The following is a 27,642-nucleotide window of genomic DNA, read 5'->3' as shown; positions in this document are numbered from 1 at the left end:
GGGGCGCGGCCCGGCCCCTTTAAGAGGAAGTAGGGCCGGCCGGGCGCGCGGAGCTGTGCGTGAGCGTCGAGAAAGTTGCGAGAGGCGCGGGAGAGAGCGGGCCGTGACCCCTCCGCCGGGGACAGGTGCGGGGGTCTCGGCGGAGGGATAATACGGAAGGTGGGAGCAGTAATGGGCCGTGGGGAGGCCGGGAGCGGCGGAGGGATAATGGGGGGCTCTGAGTGGAGGTTGGGAGGGATCCTCCTGGGAGCTGAAAGAGGGGCCTGGAGGGAGGTAGCGAGGAGTCTGGGAAGAAGGGACTGGGGGGGCGATGGGGAGCGGGGGAGTGATGGGGAGCGGGGGGCCGATGGGGGGCGATGGGGAGCGGGGGGGGGCGAGGGGACTGGAGGGGGTGGGGCGAGGGGACGGGGGGGTGATGGGGAGCGGGGGGGGGCGAGGGGACTGGAGGGGTGGGGCGAGGGGACTGGAGGGGGTGGGGCGATGGGGAGCGGGGGGGGCGAGGGGACTGGAGGGGGGGGCGAGGGGACTGGGGGGGCGATGGGGAGCGGGGGGGCGAGGGGACTGGAGGGGGTGGGGCGAGGGGACTGGGAGGGGAATAATAGGGAGCAGGGGGGTGGTGATTGGGGTCGGGGGGGTGAGGAGTCTGGGGAGAAGGAGCTGGGAAGATCCTGGAGAGGGTGATGGGGGCTGGGAGGTGTGTGTGGGGGGGGTGAGGAGTCTGGAAAGGGGGAAGCAGGGGAGTCCTGATGGCTGGGGGAAGGATTTAACCCCTCTGTGTGCAAAGCCCCCAGGGGGTCACTGCTGCCCAAGATGGGCTGGGGGTTGCTCTGCTGGGACTTCATTGGGGGGCTGGGCGGGGGGGATAGCCAAGAGCTGCCAGTGTTTGAACTTTTGAGCCATCTCCTCCCTTGAGGAGCCCGAATAGGCTCTGGCCCCCAGGTCTGCCAGGAAGGGGAAGTGGGCGGGGTGGGCTGTATTACTGCCTGTCTCGAGGAAGTGGGTGGGGGAGGGTGACTAATACCCATCTGCAGGGCAGGTACCTGGAGGATAAGTAGCAGTAGGGGTAAGAAGAAAGCGGAGGGTAAGTGCACTGAAGGTTCTCCCTGTTTGAGCCAATTGTGGCTGTAGGTGTTGAGAGCCAACAGTATTTAAACGTACTCTAGGGGCTTCTGCCTGCACAGCTGTGTCAGTTAGGTGTATGAAGAAGTGTGATCCTCACCTACATAGCTGTGTGAGCAGAAGCCCCAAGTGTAGATATGGTTACACCGGGAAAAGAACAGTTTTGCCAGCATAAGCTGTGTCTGTGATAGGAGTAAAAAGAAAAAGCAGCTGTAGCTCACGAAAGCTTATGCTCAAATAAATTTGTTAGTCTCTAAGGTGCCACAAGTACTCCTTTTCTTTTTGCGAATACAGACTAACACGGCTGCTGCTCTGAAACCTATGATAGGAGTGCTTTGCTACTATAGTATACTGGTTTAGCTATACCAGTAAAGCGCTCCTAGCGTACATGTGACCATAAGTGATTGCTTCTGCCAACTTAGAGGCAGGTATTAACCACCTCCAAAGAAAATTCTTGCTGGATGTGGTATCTGACCTCTAGGCTAAAGGGTGTCTCAAAGCGTGAGGGGGTGTCCTCCACTGTCCAGCAAAGAAATTTGGGACAAGGCATGCTCTGTTGTCTTTCTCTTGAATGGGGTGAAGGAGGCAATGTGTTGAAAAGCCTCATTCCGAGCTGTGATGTCTTCTCTGCCAAGTTTCAGAGCAAGGGGGATTTTTATTGTAAGATAAAATTCCCCATACCACCATCTGTTTTTCTTTATGATGGACCTAGTTGCTGCACGCACCCTGTCTTTCTTCTTCCTTGTGCAAGTTTCAGGCTCTCTTGTTTGTTAACCAGTTTCTTGGATACTGTAAATACCATATCTTAGTAGATTAATAAAACAGAAAGCGAATCCATCAGCCTACTTGGCTGTGAGGAGTTCCAAACCTTTAAAGTAATAAAAAGTGCCAAGTCTAAATTCCTGCCAAATTGGTTTGGGATCTGTCTCTTTTGTACTTTGGAGGGGCTCCCATCCCAGCTGGTGATTCTTGGCTTGCACTGAAAAGCTGTGTCCGGATCCAGGCACAATACCAGTAAGCAGATCTGAACAGGAAGCCATTCCATCACACTTGGAAATCAGACCGTAACTGACTGACTTCATTCCAGAGTTGGGAATAGAACTCCGAATCCTCACTCCCTGCTTGTACCGTAACTCACCTCAAACCTACTCGCTTTTAGTGATGTCTGTCATAAACTTGTTCCCTGACTGGCTTGTGCTATCTACTAGTACAGAAATATCTTTTCCACATGCTTTCTGGAGCCCATTTGGCTTCCTGACATTGCTTCCCTTCTGACCTGGGCCTTATTCCCCAACAGTTAGAACAAATGCCAGAACAGATGTGGAGTACCTCACAGAAACTTGTGTTTGCCTGGCTTGCTCCGTTTAAAGGAAATCTGTGCTGTGCTGATATAGCCACTATTTTGTAACTACAGAAAAACTTCTCCATTAATCAGGCCAGAAATTTCTATTGCAACAGTATACAGAGAAAAAAGTTATCCTTGTTAGTAGTGGAAGCATAAACTCCAGTCTATAATTCTATTCATTTCTGCAATGATCCCAAGTTCTGTACTCCTGAAAATAAATCCCAGTCTTTCAAGAAGATTAATTTTCTCATAAGACAGTGATGCATTTTGTGATACTTGTGCCATAGATGCTGCTGTAACTGGTAATTAGTGAATTCATAACCAGCTTTGTTGGAGGTTTAGGAGATTATTTAGAAATTCGTGATATCCAGCTAATGCTTTCACTAAAGAATGCACCTTAGGCTGGGTGTTTACCTTCTGTTCTCTAGATAACTCTGTCTCCATGGGACATCTGTGGCTTTTGTTTTCAGTTGTGTGTGTCTGAACCTCCTGCTGGAGCTGCTGCTGTGCTAAAAGAATCTCCATCATGATGGAAATGATGGTGGACTCTTGGTTGAATCTGATTTCTCTTAATGTGTCTGAAGTGGATTAAGGGCCTGTTGGCAGAACAATCCACTCGAAAGAACAGGCACAATGGAGGCTATAAGAACTCTTTCTACTTTGCAAAGGGATGCATAGTTAAGTCTTCAGAGCTGCAGCAGAGGAGCACACAATGGCTCTGACTTGAGTGTTTTGGAAATCATGCTGCTGTTCTGGCTTCTGAGCCTACAGACTGGAGATAAGAGGCCTGAGTCTCCACTGCCTTGCACCTTGTGCAGCTGCTTACACTTGTGCAAAGTGGGTGTAAAAGGCAGCCAAACTGGAATAGTGGTTCTTTATACTTGCTTTGCAAAGATATGCACGGCCTCAGTAGGTGCTGGATTCTCAGTTCCCTCAGGGCTTGTCTACAATAAGAACTATATCAAGTTAGTTAAAATGGTGTAAATCCACAATGCAGACATGCATCACTAGGATGTGCTGCACCCATCTTACCAAGGCAGACCTTACAGGGGTGTGCTAAATTAAGCAATAACAACGTAAGCCCTACTTTGCACAAGTGCAGAGCATTTAAATGAGAGGTTTGCAATGGTGTAACTACACTGTACATTGGCAAACCCTAAAATCCTTTTACACCACTCTGGCAGCATAAAGAGGGCTTTAAGTGGGCCTAAATAGAGTCCTGAGAATACCTCCTGTGCAGGTAGCCTCGCTGTCTGGAGTACAGTTGGCATAAGGGCTCTACATCATCCCTGCATCTAGCCCCTAACAGAGGGGGGTAGAGTTGGGGTGTGTGTGTGGCTAGAGTGTGCTGCACTGTGGCTATTTTTCCCTCACAGGGCTCATAGGGCAGCACAGAAGAACAGCATAATCTAGAGCTGCCCCAAAGTTGCTCTGACTTAATCAGAGTTGGGCAAGACCCATCTGGCTTTAGAATACACGGAGTGCAAGATGTCTGAAAGACACTTTTAATTCTTCTCTGTCCCAAATGCAGGAATAAAATATGTGGGAATTGGGCCTTAGATGTGAGGCAATGGAGTATCTGTCACAAAAATGGAGCTTCTCCCATAAGCAGAAAGCAGCATGTGGTCTACTGCAGCCTTGTTTATACTCAGAAATTTTCACAAAAACTTTCCCGCTGGTGCTGCTGTTTTGGGGGACTTTTTTCATGTTAAACTGTATGATAGAAAATCTTCTGATGCGGACAGCTCTTCACTGCTGCAAAGCCTGAGATCCCCTTAAGGCTAGGGTGACCAGATGTCCCTTTTTAAAGGGACAGTCCTGTTTTTTTGGAACTTTTTCTTATATAGGTGCCTATTACCCCCACCCTCTGTTCTATTTTTTCAGGGTTGCTATCTGGTCACCCTACTTAAGGCCTGTTACTCGTCACCAGGCAGATGAGAAAGCTTAATGCAGTGGCTTTCAACCTTTTTTCATTTGCGGACCCCTAAAAAAATTTCAAATGGCGGTGCAGACCCCCTTTGAAATCTGACATAGTCTGCATATCTCCAGGGCTCTGTGGACCCCACAGGTTGAAAACCACTGGGCTAATGCATATGATCACTGCCACATCTAGTTCTAAAGGGGAAGGAGAAGGGCTGGCTTCACAACTCTCTATTATGGAGATGTGAACCCTACTGCTTTGGCATCAAAAGCATTATATGAGAGAGAGGGAGAGAATATGTATATATATATATATGTTTCATGAATGTTCATGAAATTGTGTATGTGTGTGTGTAATATATATATATATATATATATATATATATATATATATATATATATATATATATATATATATATATATATATATATATATATATATATATATATATATATATATATGGGTGGGGTTCAAAGCCAGCCTTTCATTCTGAACCTGGTGTCTGCTAAGGAAACTCTTGTAGAATTTCCCATAATCCTGGTTCCAATCCATTGACATTCACAATGTTTGAACTTGTAATATAGTCTGGCTCTCAACATAGTCTGAAGCATTGTGTTGATTAGACCAGCATAGCATGAGAATTTTACATTGGAGAAGTGTCAGCCAAGTTCATTTTATTTCTTTATTTATTGGAAGAAAAAAATTAGGTAGATACTACTTTGCTGTTTCCCTTTTTGCAAGGACAGTGCAGAGTGATTCATATCACTAGGAATAAATGGGCTGCTCTGACATTTTCTTTCCTCTTAAATCCCTTCAGTCGGGGACTAAGCCAGGCTGAAGGAGAAGAGGCATTGTTGCTGCACAGGACTTTTTGAAAAGCGGTGTCGTCATACCTTGAAAAGAGGAAAATATATATATATCGTTCTTCTTGTACAGGAAGCCACCTGCCTGCTGCAGCTTGCCCTAGAAATACATGTCTACACAGTGAACGTAGAATAGCTTCTGGAGTCATGAACCAGCTCATCAGTTTTATTCGGCATCTATGAAGCTAGAAGCTAATCAGCTCTGCCTTCACATGCAGTCGTATCCCAGTCACTGTGCACAGAGCATTCTTACTCATAAAGGGAGTTATACCTTCCAAAAGCCTCAGCAAGGGACTTCTGTGCCTATCTAAAGGAAACAAAGGTCATTTTAAAAAAAAAATCCTCTTTCTACTTGGCCTTAAATAAGTAACAATTGCAGCGTGAGCAATCATAACTTTGTGATGTTAGGGGGAGACTTTCAAAGGTCCATTTTAAGTCCTTTTGTGCCTTTTGAAAAATCTTCCCTTAAAGGCAGGAAATGTGGCTCATCCTGTGGCACTGAGATCATCTTTGGCCACCAAATTGAACACCCTAGAGACTGAATTACTTTCTCTATCCACCACTGGAGGGGGACAGCCTGAGTGGTGGAAGTACAAGCTTCCCCTTTTGCCAGGGGTGGACAAACGTTTTGGTCCGAGGCCACATCTGAGTATAGAAATTGTATGGTGGGCCATGAATGTTCATGAAATTGGGGTTGGGGTGCAGGAGGGAGTGAGGGCTTTGGCTGGGGGTGTGGGTGTGGGCTGGGGCCAGAAATGAGGAGTTCAGAGGGTGGGAGGGGGATCAGGGCTGAGGCAGGGCATTGAGGAAATGGGGGGGGGGAGGGCTCTAGCTGGAGGTGCAGGCTCTGGGGTGGAGCTGAGGATGAGAGGTTTGGGGTGCAGGAGGGTGCTCTGAGCTGAGACCAAGGGGTTCAGAGGGCAGGAGGGGGATTAGGGCTGGGGTTGGAGAATGGCGGGATGGCTCAGGGGTGCAGGCTCCGAGCAGCGCTTGCATCAAGCAGCTCCTGGAAGCAGTAGCATGTCCCGCCTCCGGCTCCTATGTGGAGGCATAGCCAGGTGGCTCTGCTGCGCACTGCCCCATCTGCAGGGGCAGTGCTTGGGGTGGGGGCAGCAGGCAGAGCAGAGCCCGTTGGCTGTCCCTATGCATAGGAGCTGGAGGGAGGGACATGCTGCTGCTTCTAGGAGCACCCCCTGACCCTGCTCTGTGGCTGGAGCAGGGCAAGCTCCAGACCCAGGGCAAGGGATGGATTAAAATGACTGGCGGGCTGGATCCCCCCTGTGGGCTATAGTTTGTCCACCCCTGCCTTATGCTGTTGCAAGAGGATAGTCCAGACTTCACACCTGACAGTCCAGTTCCCATGGACCATTCAGTCCTTAACCTCTCTTCTGAGGGTACCAATTTGTGACATGAACCCTGTTGTACTAATAACTGAGCTGAGATCTCACCCCACTCATTTCACATAGACCACTCAACATACATCAGATTGTAATTGCTTTGATTACTGTCAGCTTGGTCTGAATTCAAGCCAGGAATTTAGAATCGAATGGATGTGCTGTCTCATTACCGTCCCATGAACTGTCTTGTCTCTTCTCCCGCACGTGTGATAGCTTAACACTGAATTATTATTTGATGAGATTCCTACTGTCCATTCATGCTAGATCTAAATGCTGATAAATTGCATTTATTTTTCTGATGTGGGTTTTCTGAAGCTGTTGCTCTTTGCTACAGTGTGAAGCTGTGAAGTTCTGCCGCAGGGTGTATTAGTTACTAGAAGTCCTCCTAGCCCCTCTATGGGTTAATTGGTCAGGTCTGACTTTTTTCCACTTCCCCTTGCTATTACCAAAACTAAATAGATTTTAAAAAATAGTTTGAATACATTGTTGTTTGGTTGTCTTTCATGGGGGGAAGAAAAACATAAATTAAAGCTCAGTATGATTATTTTATGCAATATGGTACTGCTTCCTCTTATGTTCAGCTGGGTCAGTTCTGCATTCTTGTAGTTTTAAAGGCATGAAAATGGACTGCCCTGATCCTGACCAAAGCTATTCCTTGGAAACCCCAGAATAAGCATGTGGCTTGCATGAGTTCTGCTTAGAAATGTCCGAGACAACATTGCTCAGACTTAAATCGCGGTACTCACATTGTAAAGAGGGCGGGGGAGACAAGTAGTACATTCCTGGAACTTCTTCTGGACTGATTATGAAAGGGCTATTTGTTTAATCCTTAGGACTGATGATTAGAGATCTGTGTTTCAAAATGGCTTCATTATATTTGTCATTAATGCCTCTCAGAAACCAGATCGATGAAAGGAAGTTGTCCCATTGAACGAAGGCATAAACACCCTCTTTTGTTAGATGTATGCATCTGGGCTGGGATCAGCAGGGGTTATACAGGTAGAAATTCTGCTGTGTGTTTTCAGTATAACTTTCTTTCGAAAGCTCTCCAAAACTTTATTTTTTAATGTACCTAGTGCTCTTTTGCCCTTCAGAGCAGATACTTTGGATTGTCTCCAGCAAGATACACAAGGAAACTGAAAGCAGTAAAGTTTGGGATGGTACAAGGCCACCAGTGAAAACTTCTCTAGCTCTTACATGCATTAGTAACATGTCTGTAAACTGCTGTTAATATCTTGATGCTGCCTTGGAAAGGAAAGACATGGCTTGTGTTTAATGTCTTAAAGATTACCGCCGCTATAATATTAGGACAGTCTTTTTTAAAAAAAATTTGGATATGCCATATGAATGTTTTTACTAAAATAGAAACAAAAGCAGACTGAGCAGTTTTATAGGAAAATGCTGGAAATCTCCAATTAAAAGTAGGTGAATGAATCCCTGCCAGACAGGAAATTAATCTAAGCAGAGATGTCGTTCAAGAAGAGCTATGAATGGTCAGACTTTTTACGTGCTTTCTGCCTGGCAATTTTGACACTCCATTGATCTGGTGTGCTCTTCATTTTGTGACTGTTTCCTACTGTGTGTTTGTATTTTTTTTTTCAAGAGCATCCTTACGGTTATGCTAATTTTGCATGTGTGTACTTTTTATTTTATTTTAAACCCATTCCCAAGAGCAGTTTTGGGACTTCCTCTCTGCTCAGCATACTCATACAGTGGAGAAATGAGAGAGATATTTTATCCCTTGAGCAGACTATCACAAAAACCAGTCTTCATGCAGAAAGTATTAATTGGATTAAATTTTTTAAAATGGCTAATGGGTGTATGTGTGTGGGGGTGAGAGAATGATTTTTAAGAAAAGATGCCTCAGTTCTAGGTGCCTAATGATCTCCTTGGGTCAGTTTACTAGAAGGACTGAACAGTGGCAGCTCTTATCGACTGTATCTGGCATTGAGTGCTCAGCGCCTCTAGAAAATCAAGCCCATGGTTTGTCAAATTGGACATCCAGTGACCCTGGCCACTCTTGCAAATGTTGGTCTTGGTGTCTAGTTTGACATCTGACTAAAACTACCAGTGACCTTTTCAAGCTTCCTCTTGTTCTAACTTTAAAATATTTGAAAAATCTCTCTCCTTTTGACTAATTATTTTTTCCTTTTTCCCCATCCACCCTGACAGTTTGAAGTTGCCATGACACACTTGCGTGTATTTTTGTTCATTCACTACCTTGATCAGTACAGCTTTGCAAACAGTGTTTTGACTTCCTTCTGCCTCAGTCATCCCTCTGGAAGAGCTGTGAAAAATCTGGTCTTGGTTTGCCTAGGTGGGAAACTTACTACAATGCTGTAGAATGATCAGAAGCGTATAACCTAGTCTGTGTGTGGGTCTTGTATAAATGTTAAAATAAATCCTACAATATTACTGTTTCTTAGTACAGTGGAGTAGCTTCTGTAAAAGGAAACGTGTACCATAAATGTATCACTCACAAGGATTTCTTGCAGGGTTTTCACATGAGTAAGGCAGCAGGATGTGAGCTGCCTAAGCGGTCAGGTCACTTGGCAAGGAAGTGGCTGCATATGTTTCTGACCCCTCCCTATCGCAACCCACAATCTAGCTGGCACTACAGATACCACATGAAATACTTCTTTTAAATGAAGAAGCTTTAAACTTTGGCCTTTGGAAACACTGGTACAAGGCTGTACAGCGGGCACAACAAACTATCACAGGCAGTATAATTCGAGGAGCCAGAAAATGCAGATAGGAACCTGCTGGTTTTAATCCGTTGATTGCATTTATTCTGGCACTTGTTAAAACCCTGAAGTAAAGCCTGTGTGGGGATGGTGTGAGGGTTGGAAGATGGCACTGCATGTCACTCTGAACGGTGTTTCAGGAACTGAAAGGAATAAAGACTCTACGTAGAGAAGTCATCTCTGTATATGTGTAGGTTTTCTGAAAGAGGATTGTGGGGGAGAGGGAATAACTTCCTGAGTTTTCTTAGTGGTGGGGAGAGGTTGGCTAGAGAACTCATTCCCTTTTTAAAATGGAAAAGGTATTTTCTACAGTGTAATCTGTGTATTCAGATGTGGGATGAATGTTTGCTATTGACAAGTGACGATGACGGTCCATGATACAAAATTACTAAAGATAGTTAAGACCCAGGCAGACTGTGAAGAGCTACAAAAGGACTCTCAAAACTGGGTGACTGGGCAACAAAATGGCAGATGAAATTTAATGTTGATAAATGCAAATGCATGTTGGAAAGCATAATCCCAACTATACAGATACAATGATGGGGTCTAAATTAGCTGTTACTACTGAAGAAAGAGATCTTAGTCATTGTGGATAGTTCTCTGAAAACATCCACTCAATGTGTGGCGGTAGTCAAAGCTAACAGAATGCTGGGAATAGTTAAGGAAGGTATAGATAACAGGACAGGAAATATTGGGTTGCCTCTATACAAATCCATGGTACGCCCACATCTTGAATACTGCATGCAGATGTGGTCGCTCCATCTCAAAAAAGATATATTGGCATTGGAAAAGGTTCAGAAAAGGGGCAACAAAAATGATTAGGGATATGGAACGGCTTCCATATGAGGAGAGATTAAAAAGACTAGGACTTTTCAGCTTGGAAAAGAGACTGCTAAGGGGAGATATGATTGAGGTCTATAAAATCATGACTGATGTAGAGAAAGTAGATAAGAAAGTGTTTACTACTTCTCATAACACAAGAACTAGGGGTTACCAAATGGAATTAATAGGCAGCAGGTTTAAAACAAATAAAAGGAAGTATTTCTTCACACAACACACAGTCAACCTGTGGAACTCCTTGCCAGAGGATGTTGTGAAGGCTAAGACCATAACAGGGTTCAAAAAAGAACTAATACATTCGTGGAGGATAGGTCCATCAAGGGTTATTGGCCAGGATGGACAGGAATGGTGTCCCTAGGCTCTGTTTGCCAGAAGCTGGGAATGAGTGACGGGCTGGATCTCTCCTCATACAGGAATGAGCGACAGGGAATGGATTACTTGATGATTACCTGTTCTGTTCATTCCCTCTGGGGCACCTGGTACTGGCCACTGTCGGTAGACAGGATACTGGGCTAGATGGACCTTTGGTCTGACCCAGTAGGGCCGTTCTTACGTTTTTTAAATCAACAGAAAATGGTGACTGTTCACCACACAAACACACTCTTGCCCAGCTTGCAGAAAATGACAGGGAAAAGTAATGGGAAACTAGTGAAATATGCTTCGCATGCTCTTTTAGAAACATATTTTAGAATAAGGCAGTACTGAAAGTTATTCTCTCATATCAATTTTACCCCCGTGTAACTCCACTGACTTAAGTGAAGTGACTCCTGACTTCCACTGCATAAGTGAGAAGAAAATTGGGCCTAAAATTTTTTAAGTGCTTTTCCTCATCACTATGGCATCAAGTCTTTTAAATCTCTCCCCACACTTCCCCTTTCCCAATAAATATCTGGCTCTGAGAAAATAGAAGACATACGGATTCTGTGGCTGACCAAAGCAGCATCTGACATTGGTTGAAGATTGTGTAATAGTTATCGAAGTTTTTGGGAGATTCATTTTCTCCCATCGTTCATTGCTCATTTGTTTGAGTTTGTTTTATAACAATGACCCATCATCAGCATGGAGCTAATTTCATATCCCTGGATATAAAGGCAGGACTGTTCCTCCAGAGAAGTTTTGTCCTCCATGGTGCAGGAAGTTGCTGTGTTACTAACGTGCTCTTGTGAGACTAGTGGGGATACTCCTACTTGATAGCCAGTGGTGTGGACTTCTGGGTGGGAGTAACCTTTGGATGAAAAAGATGCTGGGGAGAAAAGCAGCACTGGCCGCAAAGCATACTTTCTGCTTCTTGATAATCATAAATTCAGCTGAATTGCAAGTCACCCTCATACAAATCCTAACCCCCAGTGATCTTTCTTTTCTGTTCTGTGTTTTATTGCTGTTTGAGCTGTGACTTGTGTGGGGAGGGTGGAAGGAGAAAAAACTTATGATCACCATTTTATATCGTCTTTCAACTCACGTCAGATGCTGCTTTGGTCAGCCACAGAACCTGTATGTCTTACATTTTCCAGATCCAGATATTGCCTATAGCTGCATTTTTGTTAACCAAGTTACATATCAAAACCATAGCTGAATGCATTACATCCTGTTGTTGTTCAGCTGAAGTTTCCATTTTGCTAATATCTTACTCTTAAGGCTGCTGCTAATTTTATTTAATGAGCAGCTGATCACAGCAGCAAGTTTATCATGTAGTCTTTTGGATCATGTGCAGTAGGAAGAGGAAACTATTTGTGGAAAGAAAATTGCAGTGCTAATGTAATGCAACATCCCTGAATACTGTTCACTGTGCTCCCGTGCTAGCCTTAGAAATTATAGGGCCAGATCCCTAGCTAGTGTAAATTGGCAGATACCGTCAATGGAGCTATACTGATATACAGCCAGCTCTTCAGCTGATATAAACTTCTTGTTAAATATGCTAATGATTCCACAGTGAAAAGGAGGCACTTCTTCAAACTCTGGATGCAGGAAAAGTGAGAGTTAAAACTTTGGTTATATATAAAAATATAAGCCAGGTGCACAGATGTCTCAAGAGATTGGAGAAGACCAAACCTTACTCTTCAGTCACTTGCTGTAATCCAGCCCAGGTTAGATTTGACCAAAAGTCATTGCCCTCTTTTGACTGTTTGGCATTCTTGGACATGGCTGCATCACAAACCACCCCCACACCTGAGTGTCTTGGCAGTTGTAGCAGGAAAGCCAAGAATTGCATTGGCCATGGAGACTAATCTTCACCCTAAGCCCTGAATTTGAGGTCAGGACCAAGATACAGGGACGCTTGTCCAGCTTCTACCCATGCTGAGGTTTGCTTAGAGGGCTTCAGTTTCCAGGGTGGTGACTCGTGGAACTTTCACAAGTTTTACATCCCCTTTAAAAAAACAAATCAAAACCTGAAACATATAAGGGCATAGTTACCCAAGTAATGCTGCCTATTTAAAAAAAAAAAAAGTTGGGGGTGTGGGGTGTGTTTTGCTAACTAGTTCCTCAGCTGTGAAAACTCCCTCTCTGTAGATCTGGGTTGGCTTTTATGAATCACTCTTACAATTTCTCTTGGAAAATTCTTAGTGTCCACTCCACTGGCAAAGTGTGGGCAGGCCTTGAGAGTGCTTCTCCATAAGGTTTTGGTAGTGCATTTCAATCCTTTCCTGCCATGCCCCCTGCTCTGCTGGTAATGAGCAGAGACCCATGTGTGGCCTTTAACTACTTGCCAGCCAAAACCTTCTTATGGAAAGTAAATAAAAAGGCCCATTACACATAATACCAGCATAACTGAGTGACTTTGACTGAAGTCAATGGGATTACTATGGTGTAAAGCCAAGGTAAATGAGAGCAGAGTCAGAACATTCAAAGGCCTCTTTCTTGTGTTTGGCTGGAGCCTGGAACCAAAGGAGTATGCAGTTAATACTCATGCAGTAGTAAAGCTTTCCTTTGAGACTCCAAAGTGAGGAAATCGTACATGCTGCTATTTCTCTGGATCTGATTTCCTCCTGGAAGTGGCTTCAGAGCGTGAACCTGCCCTTTACATTGGTAGGTTTTTTTGCCTCTGTTTTGGATATGTTACAAAAGAATCAATGAGATCAATAGTGCATCTAAGCTGAATGGGCATAGCCCCTTGTGTTTCTGCTTCATAGAAGTGAAGCATTTTGTTGCAGGATGTGGTGAGGGTATGACTCTGCTTTTGCTAACCATAGCTACTGTCTCGCTGCATTTTGCTGACAGTGTCCCCTCTTGTTATGACTTTCAAAATTTTTCTCTGTGATATCAAAATGCACCTTAAGCTTATTTTTTCCCTATATCCTTGGCCCTTCACTGTTGGTCTTAAACTACTCAAGCAAATATCAGTAGCTCCAGGGGTTCATGCAAACACCTCTCAGTATTGGTTTGTGCAGGGTACACATTCCCCAAGGCAAAATTTGGTCAAAAGCGCAAAGCTTCACTTGGTTTCATCTCAGAAATGGGCCAGGCTCATATGGTCATGAGTGAATCTCTTAATGAACCTGGCTGGAATTTTGAGTTGGTACCAACTCAAAAATGGGAGTGTGTGGGTGGATGTGGGCAGCCTGCCCCCTCCTCTCTTGTCAGGGTGACTTTGTGAACATGTGGCATGGCTCCAGAACTGAACTTCATGGATTGCTGGCAATATGGGTTGTTAACCATGGGGTTCTCATGTATTTTTGTAGTGTGGAACATGTCTTAATAGCATCTCAGGGCCATTTCTCCTCCCATTGCACAATTGTAAAAACCTCAGGCAATGATGGCCATTACTTACATGGGAAAGTAACATTAGGAAAGTGTTTGTTTTTTCATTCTCCTTAATGCAGTGTAGCAGATGCTCCAGCACCATATGAGCAGCCAGCTTTCCTCAGATGACTAATGTCTCCAAGAACCCCTGTGGAGCTACGCAATGCTTCTGTTGCAGGCTGACTTAAAATGGTCTGTCTTTGTTGGGCTGGTCAGCACCTTTCACATTACAACACCAAAAATCACGTGTCTATTTCACAAGAGGAATCCCGTCGTTCAGGGTCAGATTCTGATACCCTGGCTAATGTAGAGAGTAGTCCTAGTGATTTTAATGAGACTGCTTCTGGAGTAAGTACTCCCCAATGTCTTCAAGGGTGTTAGAATCTAGCCTTTGTTGAGGAGCCAGCCTGAAACCAATCTCCTAGCTATAAGTCCATGGACACAGCTGTTGTGGCTACTATGTTGCTAATTTTTGCCTAGTAGCTGAGCCAATTTCTGAATGTTTTCATAAAACAGTGTAGCTACCTTGGTACCATAGTGGTAGAGTCTTGGTGTCTTATAGTAATAACAGTAATAATCTGCTTCTTCACCCACAGTAACTTGGCAAACTGGGTATAAACCTTCTCTCACTTAATGTTTTGTGTAGAAGTAATTGAAGACCTGATCTGCAACACTTTCCCTACAGTGACAGCGGCTGAATGAGGAATCTCTTTGAGAACTTGACCCTCACTCTTCTACCTTTTACGCTTTCCTGAAAGAAACCTTGTCCTAAGAGGAGAGGGTAGGGGGAAACGAAGCATATTTGGCTTTTGTTTCAGTTCTGTGAGTTTGAGGTGTATGTCCAAACCTTCCCCTTAAGGCATTCAAACAAATTCACTCCTTCTGAACAAAGTCTCTTGTTGAAAAAGCTGCCCATCTAACTACTGTAAATTCTCTGTGTTGCAGATTAGAAGGTACTTGGAGAGCCAGAGGAGCTCAGAGGTATTTCTGTGAAGATAGAGGCCATTACAACCTTGACATTGGAAACTGTCGAGCAGCCGTGTGTCTCTAGCTGTCTTCACTGAAGACTTGTGAAAGAGAAGGGGGGGAAAAAAGAAGAAAAATGTCCAACCCTTTAAAGCAAGTGTTCAATAAGGACAAAACCTTTCGGCCCAAACGCAAGTTTGAGCCTGGGACGCAGCGGTTTGAGCTGCACAAGAGGGCTCAAGCCTCTCTCAATGCAGGGCTGGACTTGAAGCTGGCTGTCCAGCTGCCGTCTGGTGAGGAACAGAATGACTGGGTGGCGGTGCATGTGGTGGACTTCTTCAATCGCATCAATCTGATCTACGGCACCATCAGTGACTATTGCACGGAACAGTCCTGTCCGATCATGTCTGGGGGACCCAAGTATGAGTACAGATGGCAGGACGAGCACAAGTACCGGAAACCCACTGCCCTATCTGCTCCCAAGTACTTGAACCTCTTGATGGACTGGATTGAGGTGCAGATCAACAATGAGGACATTTTTCCCACCAATATTGGTAAGTTCAGTTCTGATTTGTGGGGAAATTAATTGGACTGACACAAGTAAATTGCCCTGATTTAAAATCAATTTATCATCACCAAATGGAAAACCTTGAGTTAAATAATCCGTGTTAAGGAACTTTTCCATTGGTACTTCCTTTCTTTTCTAAAGAGAGGTGCATTCTCATTGGTTGATGTAACCATTAAAACATGTCAATTTACAACTAAATAGAGCCTTTACGCTAGATTTGGTACATCTTTTTGCTACCTAGGAGGGTACACTATAACTCTAAAACTACCTTAAATGTTCTAGATACACAAACTTCACTGTTTTTTCATGAGCCGGAGAGGAAGTTTCCATGCTGGGTGGAGTCATGAATATTCATAACTTGAGAACTGAGCTCAGGTGGGGAGAAGGTATAAAATAGGAGTATGAGATCATCCAGGTGGGCTCAGTGTATGACCCTGATGAGATGCAGTGTCTCCTGGAGTCGGAAGCAGGGTCCCAACCACTGTGATGACTTTGACAGTCTCTTGCACCCAGTGGCACAGGCCCTGGGTTCTCTACAGGAACAAGCTCTTAATACAGCACGTGACCTATTGTGCCACACTGGTAAAGCTTGACCTCAAAAGTTTCCCCATCTTATTTCTTTATGTAGAAAAGCAGCTTTTAACTCAGTTTATGATTAGCAGCTCATGGATTCAGTATATTTACTTAAATGTTTAGAGATTATAATTTTTCTGTTAAATTCAGATTTCATTTTAAACAAGTTTTTTTATTTTTAAAAAGAAAAACTTATTCTAATTTAAATAACAAAATGAAAAATAACCAATTTCTTTTTCAGAAAAATCTACTTTCATCCACCAGTACAAACTCTTGCCCCTTCTATTTCCCTGTTCCTTTTCCGGTAGGCACTTGTTTATGACAGTGGTTTTCAACCTGGGGTTCACAGACCTCTGGGGGTTCTGCAGTCTAAGATTTCCAAACTGGTCTGCACCTCCATTTGAATTTTTTTAGGGGTCTGCAAATGAGAAAAGGTTGAAAACCACCAGTTTATGGCACTGGATATCACTGCTGCACAGATCCTTGAGATAGTAGGTGAACTGCTTCCTCTAGTACTGACTGACAATTTGCAGAGGGCTGCAAACTTTTGAAAGTGGCCGCTGATTTTGGATACCTTCATGTCCAGCCTGAGACACTGTCAGGCCTAAATCTTTTTTCTTTTTGTTAAAGAAGTGCCAAGTACCTGCAGTTACCATAGATTTTGGTTAGAGTGGTGGATGCTTAATACTTCTGGAAAATTAGGCCTAAATTGTTTCAGGTGAGGCACTCCAAGTCAGAGGGTGCTCTTGGAATACTCAAACGGCACATCAAAGATTATGTCGCTGCTGTGAAAATGGGAGGAGTCACTCTGCACTACAGAGGTTGGGCTGCTGGACTTGGTTTCTCATTCTGAACAGTAGTTTAGGACTGGTGCCTGTGCAATACCTCGTTTTAGGGCGTGTGATTGTGCCTCCATGGCTAGTCTTGATGGTAATTTTCTGCATCTTATTACTAAAAGCTTATTCTTTAGCTCATGTAGTAGGGCCTTGTATTTTTGTTGCTGAAGGTTCTTGGTTGGCTCCCTCAAGATTGACTTCTGTGAATGGGGTTCATGGCTCTTGGAAAATCTTACTCATTCTGCCAAAGTATTTTTAGGACTGCCAGGTTGAGATAACAGAATTTAAAAATGCATCCATTCTGACTGACACCTGGTTGAGAAGATGGAGCTGCTGGTTGACGGCAGAAAACAGCTTGCAAAATTTCTGAAGTTATAGTGGTCCCATCTAGTGAAGGAAGATGTCCATGACTTGCAGAAGGGGTTTGCAATCTTGGGCTATGTGGACCCCTGAGTGCTCTTGGATTCCTTAATAGCTTATTACTTCTCTTCCCCCCCACATTGATGATTAACTAGAGAGTTGTGACCATGCCCTCTCAGGTAGACTGTGCTGCTGTACTTCAGGACCATTCAGAAGCACACTACAGAATGTGGTGGCCCATCAGCTTAGTGGAGCAGATCTGAGTGATGAGCACATCATGACTATGCTCTGTGAACTACACTTGCTTCTGGCTGCAGTTCAAGGTGTTGATTCCAGTTCATACCTGGCCTGGGACTTGGTCACCTGTGGGATTCTTCTCTCTCCTTATGGACTATTGCAATAACTGAGATGTTTCTGACAACAGACCCAAGCCTTTGGGATTGGTCATGCAGGGTGTTTTCACAATAGGGCTCCAAGCAGTGATGCTTTTTACTCCCTAGAGCAGCCCATCAGTGCCTGCACTTACTGACTTCATACTCTGGTGCAAGACGCATCTTATTGGCTGAGCACTTCTTTGCCTGTAGACCTGTGCCAAGTTACGTGTGGCTGGTTGGATGGTTCAGGAGTTTTGTGATCAGAATGATGTGTGTGTCTTATTTTATTTCCAGATCTGACATCTTTCAACCTCCCATTGCTTAAAAACAAAGGCCAGAGGGCCTGATTCTCATTTGTACTAAGAAGGTTCCTTCATACCTCTCAGTATCAAGAGGCCCTAGAGTGTGTGTGATGGTAAACTATGTCCCTCTTATGCTGCCGGAGGAGTTTAAAGAGGCCTTGGTGTAAACAAGATTTGGAGCCCAAAAGGCATTTGGGTGCCTAAAAATAGGCTCATGAAGCTATATTTATGCATCTAAACAAGTGGGCTGACTTTCAGCAGTGTTGACCGCCACGGTTCCCATTGTAGTCAATGAGAACTAGAGATGCTCTGCTCCTAAATCTAGCCTTTCAAGTGTTGGCCTAATGCTTTATACCCATGGAGATCTGAGACTTCAGCTTCTCTCTGGTATGGTATAAAGCTTTTGTCTCCATCTCTTGCAGCTTGTGAAATAATGGACCTTTTTGAAAGCTCTCTCAGCAGTCTGGGGCTGAATACAGGGCATCTTGGACAAGTGTAATTCAGCCCTTGCTCCTTGAGTTAGCACGTGGTTGTGTGCTGGAGCAGAGGCTTGCTCAGCTTTTGGTGTAGTCAGCCTTCTGCTGTGAATGACCCCAGGTGACCTTTCAGGCAAAGCCCTAAGGCAATGGTTTTCAAACTGCAGGTCGCGACCCAGTACTGAGTCGCGGAATGGAAGGCGCTGGTTCACAGCAGCGCTGGTCAGCACCGCTGACCGGGCCGTTAAGTCCTGTTGGTAGTGCTGCCTGGCTAAGGCAGGCTAGTTCCTATATTTTCTGACACCGCGCTGCACCCCAAAAGCGGCCAGCTGCAGGTCTGGTTCCTGGGCGGGGGGGGCGGCGCGGCACACTGGGCTCCAGGCACTGCCCCTGCCCTGAGCACCGGTTCTGCACTCCCATTGGCCAGTAACCAGCCAATGGGAGCGGGGGGGCAGTGCCTGTGGTTGAAAGCCACGCAGAGCCACTTGCACACCTCTGCCTAGGAGCCGGACCTGCTGCTGGCTGTTTCCAGGACGCAGTGCAGCCTGCACTGCCAGGACAGGCAGGAAGCCTGCCTTAGCAACCCCCCTGCGCTGCTGACCAGGAACAGCCCAAGGTAAGCCCCAACCCTGTGCACCAATGCCCTGGCCCAGCCCTGAGCCCCCCACCAAACCCAGAGCCCCTTTCTGCACCCAAAACCCTTCGTCCCCAGCTCCACCCCAGAGCCTGCACCCCCAGACCAGAGCCCTGAGCCCTCTCTCCCATCCTGAACCCCTCATTCTTGGCCAACCCTGCAGCCCTTACCCCTGCACCCCAACCCTCTGAGCCCCTCCCAAACCCCTCATCCCCTGCTCCGTTGAGTTGCAGGCATCAACAATTTTCTTTAACTGGGTCGCCAGAAAAAAAGTTTGAAAACCACTGGCCTAAGGCAATTCAGTTCAGCTCTCGGATAGTCTGGGTGATGCAAAGTCTGCGTTGGAGGAGGGGAAGCAAGCAGTGGGAGGTTGGAGGAGAGGGGATGTTGCACAAGGAAGGAAGAATAATAGTTCCCTGACCCTTTGTTCTAGTGCTTGATTTGATAACGAAATCTGTTTGCCCTGTCTGGATAGGCAGCACATGGTCAAGGTTCTGCCAAATGAAGTAGAACCGGATGACAGCTGCATGGGTGTTTGCGTGGGAGACCAACTAACAAATGGGATGGGGGAGAAGGAGCTGGTTATCCACTTGAGATCCTGCAGGATCCCATCCACTCCTGCGCAACCGCTTGGTGTATATAGAGAATGCCAAGCTATCTTTCCTTATCAAAGCGCTAATGAAAAGGAGCAATCTGATTGTGTGCAGAAAGTGTCCACCATTACTCAGACCCCATCTGCACACACAGAACGACAATACTTAAATGTGGTGACATTGGGGGAGAGAATAAGACCATAAACCACCTCCTCTTTGGGAACCTACAATAGTACCTGTATCAATTGCCAAAATCCTTGCTGTGTGTTCATCTGGGTAACCACAGGAAGTTCTGGGGTGTGGTCCCTTTTACATAGGGTTTTTTTTAGCAAGGACCTCTTTTGGACTGAGTGACTGCTGGAATATCTGTTTCATTTGGAGGGGGTGAATCTTACATCATCAAAGGAGTTTTCTGTCTTGTTTAGCGTTTTCTAGCTTTGCTTATAATACCAGATTCACTAACTTAACACAGACTGAAAATTAATTTCATGCAGAACGCTTGCGGGCAGGGGAAGAAGGGTATTTAATAAATACCCTTCACCTCTTACCTCCTCCTTGTATGTGGGGAAGCAATCTATGTAGACTTTAAACTCAAGTCATTTTGTAATTACTAGGAAGACCAGCTGATCAAAACTACTGTATTGTAGATGTAGTTTAGAATGAAAAACACCATAAACCAAATGTCGAATGTGAAAAGGGGCCTATAAATGACTGAGTGTAGTATTGTCATAATTTTAACTCCTGTTAACCTGAAGGATCCCAAAGGCTTTGTCAATTTTAATAAACTATATATAGGAGCCACTCCTCCCAGAATGCAGTCACTTCTAGAGTGGAGTATGGTGCTCTAGTGTCTGCATAATTTTTTGTTAAAATGTTCCAACAGGAACTGAAGGAAACTATAGCAAATTGAAACTGCAGATGGAAATCTATATGTGCACTAATCCAGTTTGTATTCAGGTCTCTCAGACAGTAGCATCAATTAATACAGGACCCAATAGCATAGGTTAATAGCATTAATTTTGGAAAAACTGGTCCAAAATTTAGATAGGATGGAATGCAGTCTGTGAATTACTCCAGAGGAAACTGTTCTTGCATCACTTCAGTACACACTGGCCTGTTTCTTTTTATGCTTTAGGAAGACCACATGGCACTGTGGTCCAGGGGAAAGTGCATTTCAATAAATCATGGTGCTTGTACATCTTCTTTCAGGTACTCCGTTCCCCAAGAACTTCCTTCAGGTAGTGAAGAAGATTCTGTCCAGGCTCTTCCGGGTCTTTGTTCACGTCTACATCCACCATTTTGACAGGATCAGCCATATGGGGTCAGAGGCCCATGTGAACACCTGCTACAAGCACTTTTACTATTTTGTGAAAGAGTTCAATCTAATAGACACCAAGGAGTTGGAACCTCTGGTAAGTGAATTTGGCTGGATTATAGCTATGAATGGCCACAGCGTGGCGTGTTTCAAACAGAACTCTGGGATTCTGACGCCCAGTCCCTGATTGTTGGATTCAGTTTGAGAGATTCTGAGCTCTGAAGAGGGTGATTGAAACTCCATCGTACCTCTTCCATTCCCTCTACCTTTACAGCTCAAAAACCTGTTCTTGCCTTGCCTTCTTCTATTTTGGCCCAGATCCCATGGTAATCCATGCAGCTGAGCAGGGCCATTACACCCACAGAGAGGGAAGTTGCCACGTTTGTAGATTCTGCCCAGTCACCTCCTTGTGCTTCAGGCTGCCACTTTCTCTTCTCCCGCCACCATCACTCCCCACTGTCTGGTCCATGGCTGATTCACATGCATCTGCAGTTCCTCAGTCCAGGAGCCGTGCACCCCTGCCAGCAAAGTTGCAATTGAAGTCCAAGGATCTACCCTGATGCCTTATCACTGTATTGCCAGCACACTGCTGCACGTGACAAAAAGGCAGTGTGGTTGGATGCTGGTCACAGTCATGAGCCCTTGGTCCTAGTCCCAGTTGTCAGTGACTAGCTGTGTGACTTGGAGGGCGTGTGTGCTCATGCTAAATCACCTCCTCTGTCACCTCCCTGGTCTTTATTTCCCCTTCTGTAAAATGAGCACAGTGATGCACACCAACTTCGAAAAGAGCAAAGTGCCATAGAAGTACTTGGTATTTGCATTAGTCTGGGATGGTGGGTGATGGTTATTCTATAGCTGTATGCAGCCAGCCAGATTTAAATCTGATGGGGCAGCTGGGAAGGTCTCCTGCCTGTCAGTGAATAAGAATATGGGGGCAGAAGTTAAAGGTGAAACTGAATTTCTACCCCATCTGAGTGTTCAAACTGGAATGCTACGGTTTTTTTGTTTTTGTTTTTTTTTAATTCATGATGCTATGGAAACAACGTTCCAAACTTTGAGACTTTCCTACTGAAATTTCTCTTGCCTGGGCATTGTGCTTCTTACCACTAACTTCCCTGTCTTGTGTGTGTCCTTTGATAGAAGGAAATGACCTCCCGGATGTGCCACTGAGCTTTGGACCTTCTTGCCCTCACCCAGGCCAAGCCTCCTCAGGACTGCTGAACCCCTTCACTGCAACAGAGATGCCGCTTAAGGGACAATCAGACATTTCATAGAAATATATTTTTATTGAGATTTCAACTTAAAATGGAGACTGCAGAAATATTTTTTTAAAGATGCCTTAGATAACTAGTTTTTATGGTAATTTCTGTAATTGTTTGCCATTAGATGGAAATGCATTATTTTAGTCAGTTTTTTTAGAGGGGGAATAAGCATTATGACCAAAACCACCTGATGTTTCATCTCACTTGCTGCCTTGGTGGGTGACCCTAACTAAGCCTGATCAGACCATAGAATTTGTTGCTTCAAATTTTCTTTTTTTAAGATGGACTGGCTTTCAACATAGCCAGGGTGTGGAGTCGGCCTTGAGACCATAGTGGTGCATGGCACTGGCTGTACTATACGTTCAGTGTCCAGGTGTGTGGAAGAGGAAGGCTCACCTGCATCCTGAAGGTAGGGTAGGAAGTGCTTTGTTAGGGCCTCTTGGTGGGACACTGCAGATCCTACAGCTATTCCACTAGCTGAGAATTAATTAAACTTAAATGTGCATATAGACTTGGCTCCTTGCACACTTCTCCAGCCCTTGTATCTAACTGCCTTTCGCTCCATGATTAGGCCTTTCTCTCTGAAAATGTCTTCTGTTCCTTTCTCTGACTTCACAGCTAGACCACACCTTTCACTGCTTGGGGAAATCGATGCTAATCTCACTCTGTTTATTCCTCTGCTAATCTTTTGAGATCATTGCTCACCAACGCCTGTCTCCTAGTTCTAAAGCAGGAGAATACTAAGGTTTCCACCTTTCAAAGCACATTGTGTTGAGGACAGAGTTGCTATATTAGGGTGCTGTCTATGCTGGGGAACTAATATACTTGGATGGATTTCACCTGACTTTCCTGTTGCATCCACTTTTAGCTGTCTTTCTCCACCTAGCTGTAGGTTCTATTCATTGGGGGGGGTGGAGCTTAAGGGGGAAGAAGGAATTAAAATACTTTTGCTTCTCCTACTGAAAGGAGATATGGGGGTGGGGCCAGGGAAGGCTGCTGGGACAGAAGCTAGGTGAGTTTTTTCCAGGCACACCAACATTTAGCCTGTTCAAGGGCTGCAGCTTGGGCAACTTTCTTGAAGCCCAAAGTCTAGAGTTAATCTGATTTAAAATGGAGCAAATTGAGGTAATGAGGTCTCCAGGTCCCAGAGTGCAATTCTCCATCTTGAGCCAAGCAAAGACTGCTACAGTTGGGAGGGAGTGTTATGTACTGGATAGGCCTCACCTTTGGTGAGTGACTATATTTGGCCCACCCTTGTCTGCTGCAGAACCACGTGAGATGCATCTCTACTTGGCGATGGAAGCTCTCTGTCAGTTTTAGCTGGAGTATCGAAGAGAAGCCAAGTTCTTCCACTCCAGAGACCAAATCACTTTGTTTAGTCCCCCCCACTATCCCCAGATAAATCTAGTGCTAGTCAGGGAACTCTGCAGGTGTTGCACTGCCCTGGACTTCATTTACTGGCCCTGGCTTGGTACTCTCTAACTTATGTAAGTGTCCTCTGCCCTCTCTTCCTGAACACCATTTGCCAGTCCTTTCCTCCCGGCTAGCTACCTTAATGGACAAAGTCTCTCGCGAGCCGCTGGCCTGCGTACTGCCTGCAGGGGGGTTAATTTCGGCCTGTAACTCTGAATGCAGAGACTTCAGAACACTGATTTCTCTGTGTGATAAAGGAGGGACTGCCTTGGATTTGGGGTGAAGGGTGGGGGGTTTTTTTGTGAGCAGTGACCAAGTTGTTACCACTAGCCACTTTCCTCTAAGGAAACAATCCTGTGGTCTGAGTCTCTGTACTTATGTGAGTCGCGTCTCGTACCGTGCCCTGGATGCTGTTTCTAACACGTACCACTATCATTCTGTGAAACAGACACAATAAATTATATAGTATTTATGTGTTGGGTGCTGATTGCTAACAGCTTCTCCCTGTTAGAAGTTCTTTGGACAGACCACCAAAAAAAGTTTTTTGTATCAAGAAATAATCTTGAAATGTCACCAGCGTGAGCACAAGGTAGGTGGGTGGGGTGGCTGCTGTTTCCTAGCCTTTCTAAAAAGCATCAATCTCTTCCTGACCCTCGTTACTAGCTGAGCACCTCACCCTTATTAATGTATTTACCCTCCCTGCCAGGGAGGCAGCGCTATCATCCCTGTTATACAGATGGGCAACTGAGGTACCGCAAGACTAAGTGACTTGCCCAAGCTCACACAAGGCATTGTGGGTTGGAGGCAGGAATCAAACACAGGTCTTGAAAGTACTAACCTAATACCCTTACCCCTGGGCCATTTTTCCTTTGGTCTAATATTCCTGGAGAAATGGGTGGCCCAAACAGCTATCTAGGGCTGCATTATCAACCTGCCACAAGCCTGAGGGGCTGCACCCAACTTGTGCAGATACATTTCCTATTTTGGCAGGGTGGTGGAGCGCATGGTCATGTAAAACTTGCTTGTGCTTCTATATATGCCGTTCCTGGCCTCTCAAACGGGAGGGCATGAACAAGTTTGAGTGCATGAGGCCACATTTCATGGTGGGGGTCGGCTCCCAATACTGCTTTCTGTCATAGTATGGGGTCACTGAGTGGAACAGAATGAGCTACTGGTGTAGATGGATGACTAGAGACCCCCCACAGTTCAGCATTAGGGTCCTGCAACAGTCAAAGGATAAAAAGTAAATACAGCTCAGATGGGGCCTTGGACTGTGCCTAGCTCCTTCACCCACCTGCTCCCAGCTTCAGGTATTTGGGGCCTGTCTTTTCAGAGGTGCTGAAGACCCATAACTTAAATTAGTCAGTCGGAGCTGTGAAAAATCAGGGATTTGATCCTACAGGGCCCTCAGCACCTTTATCAACTTTTGCGGGAGTTGCCCTTGAGCACACCTCTTCAATATTTAGTCTACTGGAGAGGGGATTTTAGAGAACCATCCACTATGTGCTAGAGGAAAAGGGTTTCCCTTGTCACAGGGATATAAATCAAATCCTTGCTCATCTAAGATGAAGTCTGTCTACCAGTCATAACTGTTGGAAATAGAAATTCGGTTGTACATAGAGGTTGCCTGCTCGTGCATGGGGGGAAATGGCGCAGAGATGCTCTTAAAACTGAATTGGATGTTCTGCCGGAGGGCGCTAGTAAAGTCTCTACACGGTCACTCTAGGCATGTGTGAATTTGAAAAGGTCTCCAAAAGTGTTAACGTCCTTCACGGAAGACGTGGAGTTCTGTGAGTTGCCTCTAGAGGGTGCTGCTTTCCCGCAGTGTAGCAGATGAGATCTAGCTCCAGTGTGTGGCCTGGGCCAGTGCTCTTCAAACTTTTTTTTTCTGGTGACACAGTTGAAGAAAATTGTTGATGCCCCCGACCCAGTGGAGCTGGGGATGAGGGGCTTGGGTGTGGGAGGGCTCAGGGCTGGGGTAGAGTGTGGGGTGGGGCTGGGAATGAGGCATTCAGGGTGTGGGGGGGGGGCTCTGGGCTGGGGCATGGGGTTGCAGTGCGGGAGGGGAGCAGGGCTCTGGGGTGGGGCTGGGGATGAGGGGCTTCGGGTGCAGGAGGGGACTCTGGGTTTGGGGGGGCTGAGGGCTGGGGCAGGAGGTTGGGGGGCAGGAGGGGCTCTGGGCTGAGGGTGCATGTTCAGGTGGGGCATGGGATGAGGCATTTGGGGTGCAGGAAGGGGCTCCAGGTTTGGGGGGGCTCAGGGTGGGGCAGGGGATGGGGGCACAGGGTTGGGGCATGGGCTTACCTCAGGTGGCTTCTGGTCAGCGGCGCAGTGGGGGTGCAGAGGCAGGCTTCCTGCCTGTCCTGGCACTGTGAGCCACGCGGTTCCCTGGAAGCGGCCAGCAGCAAGTCCGGCTCCTAGGCAGAGGTGCGCATGTGACTCTCACCCACAAGCACCTGTCCCCCCAGCTTCCATTGGTCCGGGAACTGGCCAGTAGGAGTGTGGGATGGTGCTTGGGGTGAGGGCAGCGCAGAGCCCTCACAACCCAGCGCCTTCCATTCCACAACCCAGTACTGGGTCGGGACCTGCAATTTGAAAGCCACTACTCTAGTCTCACCAAGCAACCCTACAATAACACACCAGCACTTGTGACCTGACCAACCCTACAATAACAGACCAGCTTGCACCACTCTAGTCTCACCAAGCCACCCCACACACATGACCAATCCCACACAGCCTCTATTACACAAATACATAGGAAGCCTGGCAATCTACCGCTGTTAGATGCAATGCGGTGCAAAGGGGTCACAACAGCCCCGGGGGAATTCTCTGAGTGCAGGGGCAGCATTGCGTTGGCAGGGGCATCCCTACACCGCTTGCTCACCATCACAGCCCCAGCATACGGGTAGGGCTGGGGCAGGGGCGAAAGGGCAGGTAGCCAGAATGCATTGTCCTCAGGTTGCTCTCGAGCCCTTGGGCAGTCTGGGGAAGGCTGCTGAAATTTGTGTTGGGGGCCAGTTAGAGTGACCAGACAGCAAGTGTGAAAAATCAGGACAGAGGGTGGGGGGGGTAATAGGAGCCGATATAAGAAAAAGACCCAAAAATTGGGACTGTCCCTATAAATCGGGACCACCTGGTCATCTGGCTGGCCTCAGGCATCTGGGAGGTGTAAAGGTGGCCTTCGGGCACCATTGCACATGTTTTTTGCCTCTCAGGAAGTGCAACCCAGAACCAGGCCAAATACGGAGAGTAAATCAGGGCCTTGTTTGCCTCTTGCCTGGCTAACACAAACAAGGAGGTGACAGCCCGGCCTGGTCTCAGTTACACCCCCGTCCAGGCCAGCCAGGAAGCACCAACAGCTCTGGCGTTACGACAGCTCCACAGAGTCTAACTGAGAACAGCGTTGATGCTCTTGGTCCTGGGAAGCTGGGAATATAGTGCCCGGCTGGACGGTGTGCTGAGGCAGGGCCTGCAGTAGGACAGCAGGGCAGGGATGAGCCAATGGCATTGACATTCTGGGCTAATGGCCCAACAGGGTTTTGATTTTCCTCCCCATGTCACAGGAAAGAGAAATAAATCTACACAGAAGGAAACAAACCCGGCAGCTGCTGTAGAAGCCCTAAGGTTTGACACAACAAACTGGCCAGGGAACGACTTTGCTGATTCCTCCATTGCCCCCCAGCTCTGCGGACAGATCCCTGACGAGCCCTGATTAGCCTCTGATCAGTTACCACTTTGTTCCTGGTGTCATAGAATCATAGAATATCAGGGTTGGAAGGGACCTCAGGAGGTATCTAGTCCAACCCCCTGCTCAAAGCAGGACCAATCCTCAACGAAATCATCCCAGCCAGGGCTTTGTCAAGCCTGACTTTAAAAACCTCAAAGGAAGGAGATTCCACCACCTCCCTAGGTAACGCATTCCAGTGCTTCACCACCCTCCTGGTGAAAAAGTTTTTCCTAATATCCAATCTAAATTTCCCCCACTGCAACTTGAGACCATTAC

General features: G+C 46.1%; 1 protein-coding gene across 4 annotated transcripts; it reads left to right on the top strand.

Moving 5' to 3' along the window:
- On the top strand, positions 1 to 24,111 carry MOB3A (MOB kinase activator 3A). Of its 4 annotated transcripts, none has more exons than XM_038384410.2 (4): positions 1 to 159; positions 14,913 to 15,487; positions 20,859 to 21,061; positions 22,105 to 24,111. In XM_038384410.2, the coding sequence occupies exons 2-4, from the start codon at positions 15,070 to 15,072 to the stop codon at positions 22,132 to 22,134; spliced, it is 651 nt and encodes a 216-aa protein (XP_038240338.1). In that variant the 5' UTR covers positions 1 to 159; positions 14,913 to 15,069; the 3' UTR covers positions 22,135 to 24,111. The 4 variants fall into 4 exon arrangements, with proteins under 4 accessions (XP_038240338.1, XP_038240339.1, XP_038240341.1 ...); XM_038384411.1 differs by having other exon boundaries at positions 15 to 125; XM_038384413.2 differs by having other exon boundaries at positions 42 to 125; positions 14,918 to 15,487.
- The last annotated feature ends 3,531 nt before the right edge of the window (positions 24,112 to 27,642 follow it).

This window comes from Dermochelys coriacea, chromosome 25 (genome assembly GCF_009764565.3).
Source record: "Dermochelys coriacea isolate rDerCor1 chromosome 25, rDerCor1.pri.v4, whole genome shotgun sequence".
Classification (NCBI taxonomy): domain Eukaryota; kingdom Metazoa; phylum Chordata; order Testudines; family Dermochelyidae; genus Dermochelys; species Dermochelys coriacea.
The sequence above is the reverse complement of the archived record's forward strand: the minus strand, read 5'-3'. Positions and strand labels throughout refer to the sequence as shown.

Excerpts from the sequence above, each read along its gene's own strand:
- MOB3A (XM_038384410.2), top strand. The coding sequence starts at position 15,070 with ATGTCCAACCCTTTAAAGCAAGTGTTCAATAAGGACAAAACCTTTCGG. Across the intron at positions 15,488-20,858 it reads CATTTTTCCCACCAATATTG|GTACTCCGTTCCCCAAGAAC; the intron begins GTAAGTTCAGTT and ends ATCTTCTTTCAG. Across the intron at positions 21,062-22,104 it reads CCAAGGAGTTGGAACCTCTG|AAGGAAATGACCTCCCGGAT; the intron begins GTAAGTGAATTT and ends GTCCTTTGATAG.